This window comes from Montipora foliosa, chromosome 1, assembly GCF_036669935.1.
Source record: "Montipora foliosa isolate CH-2021 chromosome 1, ASM3666993v2, whole genome shotgun sequence".
Classification (NCBI taxonomy): Eukaryota; Metazoa; Cnidaria; class Anthozoa; order Scleractinia; family Acroporidae; genus Montipora; species Montipora foliosa.
In genome coordinates, this window is record NC_090869.1 from 33,953,496 (window position 1) to 33,965,995 (window position 12,500).

The 12,500-nt window shown below is 38.9% G+C and overlaps 1 protein-coding gene across 3 annotated transcripts in view; it reads right to left on the minus strand.

Moving 5' to 3' along the window:
• Window positions 1-5,604: 5,604 nt before the first annotated feature.
• LOC137997254 (D(1) dopamine receptor-like) overlaps window positions 5,605-12,500 on the minus strand; it is a 30,319-nt gene continuing 23,423 nt past the window's right edge. For 2 of the 3 annotated variants that reach the window (XM_068843152.1, XM_068843135.1), the window contains exon 2: window positions 5,605-7,958. In XM_068843152.1, coding sequence (XP_068699253.1) covers window positions 6,659-7,816 — 1,158 coding nt within the window. In that variant the 5' untranslated portion in view covers window positions 7,817-7,958 and the 3' untranslated portion in view covers window positions 5,605-6,658. Of the gene's footprint in view, window positions 7,959-8,609; window positions 8,745-12,500 lie in introns of those variants that run through there. The other variant, XM_068843143.1, reaches the window with a different exon arrangement.

Below are 12,500 nucleotides of genomic sequence, written 5' to 3' on the forward strand. Positions count from 1 at the left end.
GATTACTCAAATCGTATAATTTTCTTAATGTCATTTTATTCGATCTACAAAGGAAAATATTACATAATTTCAGCTTCTATGAACTACAATAAAATACGGACTACGGCGCTTGATTTCAACAGATTTCACATCATCGATCACTTACTTCTGTGACGATATCCAGTAGATTAAACAGTCCTCAAAGTTCGGTACCACAGGTTAGCAGAAATATAAAAACAGGTTGGTGAACAAACAGGTTAGCATAGATCCGTTAGCAAAACGTCCCAGAAAAAGTGAACTTTTTTCGTGTTATCCGGTCTTAATAATGTTATTAATCTTAAGGTAATCAAATGTCAATCAAGGAATCAATTAACAGAATCAAATAATCTATTTTTTAACAAAACACTTTCTTCTAATTCCTATATATATGGATATAAATACGAAAACTACAAAAATTCTACACAAACGGTTTAATTAATGGTCACTTAAATCCGTTTGTGTTGGCCTTTAGCTCCACTCGCGCGTGCACTCGAATGAGCGGGTGACGCATGCGTAAATGCCGATCTTGTAACCCCCTCATTTTTCCTGATTTTGCAACTTTACTCATTTATATCTCTGCTTCCGGACGGTGAATTTTTTTTAATTTTTGCACGTTAGCTTAGATTAATTTTAAACGTTTGTCTTTCAAATTTCAAAAAATTCTGTAGGTGAAAAAAAATTAGCGACATTTCAACAAAACTGATTTTTCCGAAAAACTGGCCTACAGATTTTGTTGAGTTTTAAACATTTTAGAGATTATTTGTAACATTATGATTAAAAAGATTTCACCATCCCCTATATGGTGATTTTGAGGCTCAAAGAAATGCCTAATATCGTTGCCATGGTAACGTTATTTTTGGAGGAAAATATAATGTGAGAAATCTGTGATGGGTACTTAATACTCTGGCCAAATTTCGTATTGATATGATCACCCAGTCTATTTGCGCTGTAACTTGCGCGAAGCACCGGGATATCTTTTTGCCATGCTAACGGTTCGTGCCTGGCTACCCTGGCTAACCGAGTTAAGAAGACCGCGAAAACATGCCACCGTTATCACTTACTGGTGACATTTGCTGAACGGAATGACATTGAATCTGAAGAGATCAATATGCATCAATTTATGAATTAACTTATTTAAAAAAACTGTAATGCCGTGTAACGGTCTATGCATTACGTTGGATCAACACAATGATAAGCATAAACACACGACTGTTAGTACATATCAAACAACGTTTACGAAGGCATTCTCTTCAAAATGGAACTACTGTCTGATCTGTCCTAACAGTGGTGTGTTTATGCTTATCACTGTTTGTGTTGACCCAACGTAATGCATAGATCGTTGCATCGCATTGCAGTTTTTCTAAATTAATTTGTAAATTGAGTGATGGCCCTTTCTAACAGTTTCATACCCTTCACAGCGGCACTACCTATATAGTCCATCAAGAGAAAATGAGGGGACAGAGAGGGAGGCTCAGGGCGTTGGCCGGGATATGTTATGTCCACGAAAGTTATTTTTAGACGAGCGGAAGTCTTTGTTCTAGCTTAAGTCTGTCTTCCGAGACGTCCGCATGCAGTCTTGCCTCGCTCTCAGGTTCTTAATGAAAAGAAAAAATGACGGCGCACGTGGAAGGCTGATGAATATTTATTTTCTTTCAAACATCGGACCGAAGTTGGCCTGCATGCGGACGTCTCGGAAGACTTCCGCTCGTCTAAAAGTAACTTTTGTGGACATGACATATCCCAAGGGCTGGACCAGGAGCCTCCCTCTCTGTCCCCTCATTTTCTCTTGAGTCCATATATGGCAGTACCTCCCCGGCCCCAGAGCAAACAGCGCATGGTTGGCGATGTTCTGCTACTTATTTTTTTAATGATATCAAGGGGACATTCAAACGAAATTTATCCACCGTAACTAACAGTAACAGAATTTCTCAGCTATCAGTCAAACTCTCGGCCATTTCTCAGCTGACAGTTAAATATAACTTTGCCGGATTCTCAGCTATCAGTTAACCCCATCCACACCCTCACAATAACATGTGATGGATCAAGTGTACACCGTTAATCTGTGTCACTTTCTTGTAAAACAATTATTTCCAGAAAAAGACCCGAGAGGATGACCTCGGAGAAGCAATTGCGTGACAATAATGAAATGTGATCGATTCAGAACTGTTTAGCTTAGCCTGTTCCAGGTTCCCAGATGATCGCGGAAAAGCGAAGAAAACTGCGTGCGAAAAACGAGTGGGAGCTGGGAGCTTGGCTTCACCTCGACACAGGCCCCCACTCGTTTTTCACACAGTTGTTTTCGTTTTCCCGACTATCTGGCAGCCGGGAACAGGCTATCTTTTGCTCAGTCTGCATTTTGTACCCGGTCTGTAATCTGAAGTCTTCATTTTATTACTGACCGCATCGTTTTCTTATCAGGCAGCCAAGAATGAAGTACTGAATATCGCAAGTGCATTGCGTAACTTTGAACGTGATATAATGCAATGATGCTTTGAAAATTCAACATTTTACAAAACAATGTATGGAGTCGTTATCGCTTTTGCCGCCTAAGAATGTATCAAATTTAGATGGCCAACGACTAGTTCGTTATCTGAAGATTTAACTAAGTGATGCTCTCTGCGTGCAAACCCGCATGTTAATTATGACTCAAAATGACGTCAACAATAAGTTTCCTTATAGTACTTCTACATATTGACAAGTACCACCTGTTTTGTGGCGTGGGTAGAGAGGAAGATATGAGAGGATTTGGAGGTAGGAGGAAGTGGAGGGCTGGTATTTTCAGGACCATTTGCTGCTTGATTCGATACAATTGGAAAGCACTTTGGTTAGGCCTTATCTGCTAAATCACTTGCTTTAATTTCAATCAGAATTCTAAGGAACCAAACCAGGTAGATATGCTAAACAGAAATTAAGCAGTAAAATAAATTGGTGGAAATAATGACATGGTGCAGGGATGGCGCAGTGGTGAGAGCGCTCGCCTCCCACCAATGTGGCCCGGGTTCGATTCCCGGACTCGGCGTCATATGTAGGTTGAGTTTGTTGGTTCTCTACTCTGCACCGAGAGGTTTTCTCCGGGTACTCCGGCTTCCCCTCTCCTCAAAAACCAACATTTGACTTGATTTACTTTCATTGTTCATTTCAGTTTACAGTGTCCCCAATTAGCGCTCCAGCGCTAGAACGACTAGACACTTAAATAAAGTTCCCTTCCCTTCCTTCCTTACGATTAATTTGTATCTCGGTCTAGAAGTTGTCTTCACGTCATTTTGCTTTAACCGTGTCAGTTGTTGGCGAAAGTATACGTAGCCTTTACACATTTTTAAAATTGTTCTTGTTTAAAATAAACAAATAAGTAAACAGAGATTATACATTTACGTCCCGAGAGAGAACAAGGGTGGAGATTGATTGTACGAGGATAAGGCGGGAAACAGAAGAATTTTGCACTGTACAAACAAAGCAAATGAAACCTCTTGGATGAATGGAATATTTTGATAGTTTGATGATAGGTAACACTTAACAAAGACTGGGCGGATCTAGCACAATTTTACAATGTAAACGAAGAAATCATTAAATGACAAAACTCCCTGTCAAACGTAGAAGCATAAGTAAACGTGGCATTACGGATAATAAAAACTTTGCATGAATAGCATCCTTAGTCCTCGGTTAACAACAAAAAAGATTCTAAATGAGTGTAGTATGTACTTCCATTACAATTGCACGAAGGCTCCATTACATTCCATAAATAAAGAAATTTCTCCAATAGTAACAAGACTGAAGGAGCGGATGTAATGTTCCTGACTCCTGTTAAAACCGAATTGAAAGTGGTTTATTGAAATAGTTCAACAAATTTGTACAAGAAATTGGAGTCATATGATTTGATTTATTGAGAAAGAAGCGGAAAACAACGCATTCATCTCGGCCTGTGCTACGCAACTAACTGCAAACATGTGCGTCTAAAACAAACAGATTTCATAAGAAATGGCCTTAATAAAGGACGCGTAAATTACAAGTGACATTTGTTTAGTTTTCGTAGTCAGCGAATCGCTTACTGTCCAATAGAATAGCGACGCGCTTGAGTAACAAAATAATTTCCTTAATCCTAAAGTATGAAACATGCAAGCAGATACTTCGCGTCCCTGACGAAACTTGGTCCTCGTAAATGAGCGATTTTCGTCAGCATGAAAAAGGAAGTTCCTTTGTACGTCAATTAAGTTTCCACGCCCTCAAAAAAGCGACTCGAAAATTAGCCTCTTAGAATAAGTTTTTCTTGCACCGTGACAACATAATGCTATTTCAATTAAGCCCTTCATAACCGTACGTGAACTACCAAATGTATTCCAAATAAATAAGCAAACTTATGTCAATTTATGTGACTTGAATTTCGCTTTATTGGGGTTATAAAGGAACCTAATTACTTTTTAAACCGTCATTTCGAGCAATCGGAAAATGTACATTTCTTTCCCAAGGAAAAATATTTTAAAACTCTAAATAAAAGACACCGGCTTTTGGCCAAAATTTGCCTGTTACAGGCATTTTGAATGAGTAATGCTCCATGCATCTTTAGAAAATAGGCTCAAACTGGCGATATGAGTTCACTGAAATTGAAATACGTAGGGGTTGAGCTTTGTTTTAAATTTTTTCTATCTAAAATTCACAATAGTAATGGCATTGAGAAATCAACTTGAGATTCCTTGCGGGTGACTTTTCACATCCGAACAAACTACATTAAGGTAAAACAATTGTTCGGCGTCTCCCAGCAAGCTAATCCGGAGCAACAAACACGTGTGCAGTACGCTGTTTACTAGAACGCCTGCGGATTGAAGAAAAAAATGGCAAAATACATCGCGCGTGAGCTGAAAAGTAATAAGCACGTTTTGAACCGATAGGATGAGAGGGTTAATGTAGTGTTCGAACTCAGAATTATTAAATTTAACTTGGACCCATTCCATAACTAACTGGTGAAGAAAACAAGAAGCTATTAGAAGGAACTTAGAGCAAGTGTAAAATGGTGAGGCTAACCAGATATGCGAGTCGTGGAGAGTGTTCAAATGAAAATGTTAATTTCAGTGAAATCTCTAATGAACCAGCACTGAAACGGAAGATTTAGTCCGGGGTTAAAGTAAAATTGTGCTGTTTGGTTTCCATTATTGATTAAAAGATGGCTCATATGACTGTTGACCGATCATCTTTTGAGCTGCTCAGTTTTTGCTTAAGTATGCCCCGAGGCATATACTTCAGATAGAAAAGCTACAAGTTTTTAAATCGTATAAATTACGGCACACCCTGTTCTTAATCTGCGAACCAAAACAAGGTTTACCTTTAAAAGCCTGTTCAATTATTCTTTATGAGGCATACGATAAAAGGTAATACAGAATAGTACATTATAGTTTTTGACAGGATTCTCAATGGGAATTATCTCTTAAGAGATAATTCTTAAAACATTTTTTTGTGAATAGAGATATTCTTAAGCGACGGCCGAAGATCGGATTTTTCTCCTTTTGGATCTGCAGGAAAAAAATATTATAGATAGGAGAAAGGAACCAAGCAGGAAAAAGCAATAAGATCAACAGACAAAACAAGAGATTAAAAAGTTTCCAATTTTAATCTTATCACATAACAACTAAAATTACATATTCTTTACAAACCGAAGTAAAAGTCATTCGCAGCCTCGCAGTAAACTGATCAGAATGGAGAGCTCTTAATACTTCTATTACGGCATAATGCGTCAAAGCAATTAAACTGCCCATAGCTCTCACTAGGTTTGTCTACTTCAGAAACCAAACTTGGACATTAATAGAAAAAGTTTCATAGATAAGCAAAATCAAACGTGAACGTAGCTATGTCTATCGCAAATAAGTTACACAGATAACCAAAACAAAATTCACTTGTAATTATCATATGTTATAATAATTCCTGTTTCAAAAGTGTACGTCTTAATACGCAATAAAGTCAAAACTCGAAGATTAGGCCTTTTTTGTGGAAATATATATACACTTGAAAGTCCTACATTAAATTCAGCTTGTGTTGCAGCCTCGCAAAAGTATATGCATTGAACACATGCCGTGCACATAGAAGGCCGCGGGTTGTTTTGCATCCAACTAAATTAACGAAAGGAACTAATTTCTGGGAAGTCTTTTCTATCTCGGTTACCAAATTAATAATAATAATAATGATATATTCAGGATTTTTACAAATCAGGCACTTAAATATATTAAAGAAAGGCCCTTATTTTCGGCAGGGATTTTTTTCTATTCTTTCTAGAAAGAACTTTCTCTGTTTGAATTCATTCACCTTTGAAGTCTCCGCACAAAAAAAAAATTAAATAGCGACGTAAGTCTTTAACCTTAACTGCTAACAGACTCGACCCTCCGAGCTTTTCTCAAGGGCAGATGCAGTAACCTATATATTTATACAAAATTTCTAATCAAAAAGTCACAGACTCTGTAGGCAAAGTAGGTCAAAATGAAGCGGCTGTTGCCTTGCTGTCAAAATGTTTGGAATTACTTTGCTTTTTCAGCACTCTCAGGATGCTCTTCTCGGATTATCTATGACAGTTAAGTCAAGATCTCAGCGTCGATTAGCTGGCGTTCTTTGCCCTGATTTCGCAACAGTCCCAGAAGGTCGCACGTTTATTTCCTCATAACTAACTACAACCCTTGCCTCGGCCATTCATGCTGAACCAAGTTTTTCGTCCGCTGTCTCCCACAGTTTGAACTTTCGCTCGAGTTGCACTGAAAGCTGTCTGCTCAGTCACCGAGAACTCGACGTCGGCCGTACTCCGTGGAGCCTGACTTCTGCAGAGCATCCGGCTGAAGGCCATTCGGAACTCTTGGTTGAACACCGTATAAATCACGGGATTTAGCGAGCTGTTCATCACCGGCAGAACGAATACAAATATGATCCTGACAGCAAGAGAAAGATCTTTGTTCGTAACAAACGGTGTAAAGCACTGCTTACACCACAAGCTTAATACAATGATAATAAAACTCGGCAACCAACACACCATAAATACTCCTATAACAACAGCAATAGTCTTGGTCGCTTTCAGTTCGCGCAAAATATGTTTCTTCCCCTTGTTAGGGTCCAGCAACGCCACCGCTTTCGCCTGCGTAAACGCTACCCGGAAAACGCAGGAATAAGTTACGATGACTATTAGAAGAGGGAGGAAAAATGCCACAGCCATAGCTGAGGTGTAATACACCTTGTCATTCTTGCCGCATTTTCTCTCGTTCGTTCGCGTATTGAAGCGAACGAAGATATGCTCGCCGGTGGAATTAGGATTCCTTGTCCAATCGACCAAGCTAAGAACGCCCCACAGCATGGCATATAACCAAACAAACGCGATGAGCGAGAAGCCAACTCGTTTGGTCATTCTGTTTTGGTATTCAAAAGGTTTGGTGATGGCTAAAAAACGATCAATTGATATGACAACCAGATTGCAGATGGAAGCGCAGCTAAACACAGTGTCCATGACTATCCAATAGGCGCAGGTTGTCACATCGTTGGGCGTCTTGTCGAAACACCAGTTGCTGTTATGAACGCTTTGGTCGATGCGGAGCGGTAGATGACCCAACGCAACGAGAAGATCGGAAACTGCCAGTGATATGATGAAGAAATTAGTCATTCGTCGCAAGCGATGAAATAGATAAACGGCGGTTATAACTAAAGCGTTTCCAAACAATGTGGCTAACATGATCAGCACAAGAAAAACGCTGTAAAGTATAAACTCGGGCTTTGTCGCTTGTCGACAAACGAAGTATTCATCTGGTGCCAATGTTGCGGTAGAGTTGTTAACCGCCATAAGTCTGATCTTTTCTCGAAATAGCCGCAGTGTAATCTCAAACGCGTTGCTTGTCTAGTCACGGCAAATCAACTGACAACCCTCTGGCGCGATGGCGGCTTTTTTATATGCTTTCTTGGCTTGTAATTATCACTCAAATAAGCTGGCAATTAAAAAGACGCAAATAGATAATAGAACATTATTGATTTGGGTCATATCAACGGCATGAATCCCGCAGGGCAAGGACTTGCGGATGGATTTAACAATAGGTATTAGGGACAGATGCTTAGCCAACCATAGCAACAGCACGCCTCCGACAAAATACCTGACCTCGATGATTACATTATAATGTTTGTCACTCAACTCGCCCCGCAACACGAGACAAGTGAATCTACACAACGACAGCCAAAGGTCGAAGACACGAAAATTAATTTAGCTTGTGCCAGAATTATAAAATCATCTAAAGTGTTTTAAGCCAAAGTGAGTTTTCGGAACATTTGACTGATCGAATTTCCATTGGAGGAAGTATAATTTGGAATGCCCACATTGAAAAATATACATATTCGACAGTGATTCGAGGGTACCATTTCCTTTTCCCTAGTGATGGCCTTCTCAAGAACACAACGAAAGCGCTTACTCTTTTGCCCTCTGAGATATTCCTTTAGATAACCCTGAGGAAAGACTATATTCCCCGGTAAATTACAAAATTTCGCGCTAATTAGCAAAACAAACGCCGCTGACGAGAAACATTTGAAGATGTTATTCACAGGTTTTCCACAACTGAGAAATCCCCATCTTTCATCAGCAAACGTACTTATTTGTAAACGGTGGGAACCGAGCATCACTCTCCAGTAATGTCAAAAGTTCGATGAAACTGCACATCATATTTTGATCTAGTATCATGTAGTGAACGTGGTGGGAATTTAAGATTTCGGATCTCTTGGATGGATCCACAGAAACGGTGGACGGCTTCACGATGTGAGACTCCGGTAATGTGGCATCTTATCTGTGGCTTGTCTTTTCACAGTTTGTAATGCTTTTTTGTCCATTTTAGGGAGTGAAAACATCAGATAAGATTACGAAAGGCGAAAATTTGGCAAGAACCTCACAAGAACTATGGAGAGAACAACTCCCAAAGCTTGTCTGCTATTAACACTAAATTCGGTATTGGAGTGGTATTGGTGTGGATGTTTAGTTTGGCTCAAACATTTTCCATGTTATTCCAAGAGATTAATTAGATACTCGAAGAGAAATTAATATTGCCCTGTCCAAACTGGAACAGAGCGAGTGGGCAAAAACAGACGAATAGAATCCATCGTTATACCCTCTTGAGAAATAAGCATTTCTATTCCAGGAGCTCTCAGGGACCCAGCGGTCGATTCCGGAATGACCCATCGTACCCGAAGTAATAAATCTGTAAACTTGGATTTGAACGTGCGACGAATAACTAATCATCCCCTAAGACAACTTTCCTTGAGCTAATTAAGGAAACTGACAAGCTGGCATGAAAATACGATGGACTACGTCATTAGGCATATCAATCTCCGATCTATTAAACTATCCAGGGTCCATTACAAGCTCACTTTGCTGACAAACCCAAGAAAAATAAGTCTGTTGACAAACCCATTTCCCAAAGGTGGAAAAAAGATACAATGAACTTGAAGAGGAAGAAAGAAATCATCTTTTTTTTCTACATCTTTTAAAATTTTGCTGGCTAATTTTATTTCCTTGTTTTGTTTCCAATTTGACGCCTTCCCGCATATGAGGCAATTTGAGTGACGCACGGATATTGAAGATGACAGGAGAGCGCGAGGATTGAAATGAAAAATTGCAGGCGGGCACATCGCCAGTTTAAGATACATTAAAGGCACTTGAAAATTGTGATTATATTTTAGTATATTACTTCTGCCAGCAGGGCCTAGGGTTCAAAATAATCTCTTAGCTTGACAGCTTGACTCTGGAGGTTTTTAGTTTTGTCAGAGTACATCTCAATTCTTAAAGCCTGAGTAAAATGTAACTGTCAAAATTGAACATTACTGCTTTCGGGTTGTATTTCAAAAGAATGTGGAGAGAACTAGGGAGAAAGAAGGATCCAATAAGGAAATGCAAAAGTAAAAGATTGCCATTGACAACTGCAGTAAACAGGAAACACTTTGCGAGGAAAAAGCTCTGAAATTTGTATTTGCTTACGGAGGAGTGGCAGGTGTTTGATATTCTTGTTCCGCTGCAGTATTACCCATTATCGCTTGTGTCGCTGACTTGCGCCCATGGAACAAACTAAATAAATGTTCAAAATAAAGGGGAGGACGTTTAAAGAATGCCTTTCTCAATGTTCTCAAGATGATGGTGGTTTAATTATAGAATTGGAGAAATACCGCGCACTTAAACCCGCACAATTGTAAAAAACAAATTGGAAGAAAAAAATGGCAAGATGAACTGGAAAATAGGGTTTCTCAGTTGCTTACACAAACAGGTTTGATCTCAAAATTTTAGCGGCCTCCAGAAACAATTAGGCAAGTTTGCATGAAATTACACTAAACCGGGAAGAAAAAAAATGTTAAAGATAAAACAAAACAACGGACGGAGCTGGTTAAGATGCTTGTCATTTGACTGCCTGATAGCTTTCTACTAGTATTTTAATGTGAAAAAAAGAGCAAGAAATTTTTCGAGTCTTATCTTCCTTACGCACAACGTTTAAGTTTTCCGTAAAGGTTCTCTTAAAAGGACTATCGCTTTCGATCGGACCCAGTCGGTGAAAATTGGTTGATAAGAGTATGCTTAAGAACTTTTAACGTATGCAGGAAGCGGAGATGCCTTTGACTATGAATACATGAATGAAAAAAAAGGTTGCATAAAAAACCTGCAAATGAGAATACATTTTGCAAAGCTCTTTCGAGGTTGCTTTTTTTTTTTTTTGAATTTTCCGATAAATGCGATCCTGGAGGGCGTTTCTGAAAGTTCCAAAACTCTTCGGGCGTATTTTGGATGAAAATAAAACGCTTTGTATCTTCAAAAGGAAAGCGTTTAAAGTCATGAAACTTTGCAGTTGTTGGTTTTGAAAATGTTTGAATCGAAGGTCAGTGTTTTTCAGAATTAGCAGATCTTAGTTTCACAAATTGCTTTTTAGGCCCACAAAGTTCGGGGCTTTTGAGAAACAGGTTTCTGTAAACACTTCTATATCTTCAGAATTTGGAAGCTGTTATCTGCAAGCGCTGGTGACGGTCGAGCTCAAAGGACTTTTCAACGGCCATCATTGACTCAGTTTATTCTTAATTGGCCAGCGCGCTAGAATTGCGGTGTCAAGAAGAGGAGAATGTTGTCATTTTGCTCGAAGAAATGATTAAATAAAAACGAAGACACGATTAAACGAATCAGTATCGCATGCGCTCGCCCTCAGTAAATACACATATTTTTCCTTGTGTCCAAACGATCTGCTCACAGGATATGGTTCAAGTGTCTAACATCCCATATTCATGCTTACAGTTTTTAAAGATAGACCAGTTGCTTTCTATAGAAAATAATAATAATAATAATAACGAAAAACATTCTTCCATTATCGGTAAGTGTTTCCGCCGAATTTCAATTTTTTGCGGAACCCCGCAAAGTTGATAGCTGACGTGCGAAATACATAGAATACAGTCAACGACATATAGGTCTAACAGAACTGATATTAGGATATATACTTGTCAGTAATAAGAGACCAATGCGAGCATATAGTAAGCTGTATCTGGAACCGATTCAGTAACGAAACTGACCTATCTAGAGGACTTTTTTTTTTCAAAAGTGGCTCTTTTCATCGCCCAACGACTGGTCGGCTTCTTGCTTGTATTTTTTCAAATGCATTTTCAATGTTATTTCACTCAGCAGCCCCGGTTGTTTTACTATAATCTGCCTAGAGCACTAAATTATCACCTGAAATTGTAAACGAAAGAAACTTTCAGGAATTTTGTTTGCCAGCAAGCATTTGAATCTAAATTTGAAACAAAAGCCCGAACAGCCACCGGTTGACATGATTGATCGATGAGGCAGTGATGCTGCGGTCGTCTGTCTTTTCAGTTCCATCAAAAAGTGAAAATAAAGTAGGCGGAGAAGTTCACTCAAAAATAGAGAGAGATAAAACGGCCTTTAAGTGTAACGTGAAAGAAGAATATCAGTCCTCGTCAGTGAAGCAAAAATTGAGTGGGAGGCTCGAGCTTATTTATAAATGAACTTCATCATTTAGTAGCTTGATTATCTGTCTAGCTAGTTATTCGTTTTAACATCCTTTAAGCAACATACACAGTTATATTAACACAGAACTTCTCCAAGAGATATTAACTTCCTTAATTAATATAGAAATTTGGGGTAAAATCCAATTTTATCATCAACATGAATTCTCAAAATTTGTGTCCAGAGATAAACCATGATTTGGTGGAAGGCGATTTCATGCAGAGAGTCGTTCATGCTTTACAAAAATTGACGTCTGCAAGCCACCGGAGCCAATAAACGCAATGGTGATGTCACTCAAAATATCTGCTGAGACTGATAGGACTGGCTACAAAACACATAACAGGAACTAATCTTCGAATAAGCCGTTTGTTTCTGCAGTCAAGGTAAAAGATAATTAGCTCTCCTTTTTTGTTAATTTAGCAGGAAGTCTTAAAAGGCTATTTCAAATGATTCATTTCCAATGATTAGATAGATGTTATATTTCGCCCATTCTACG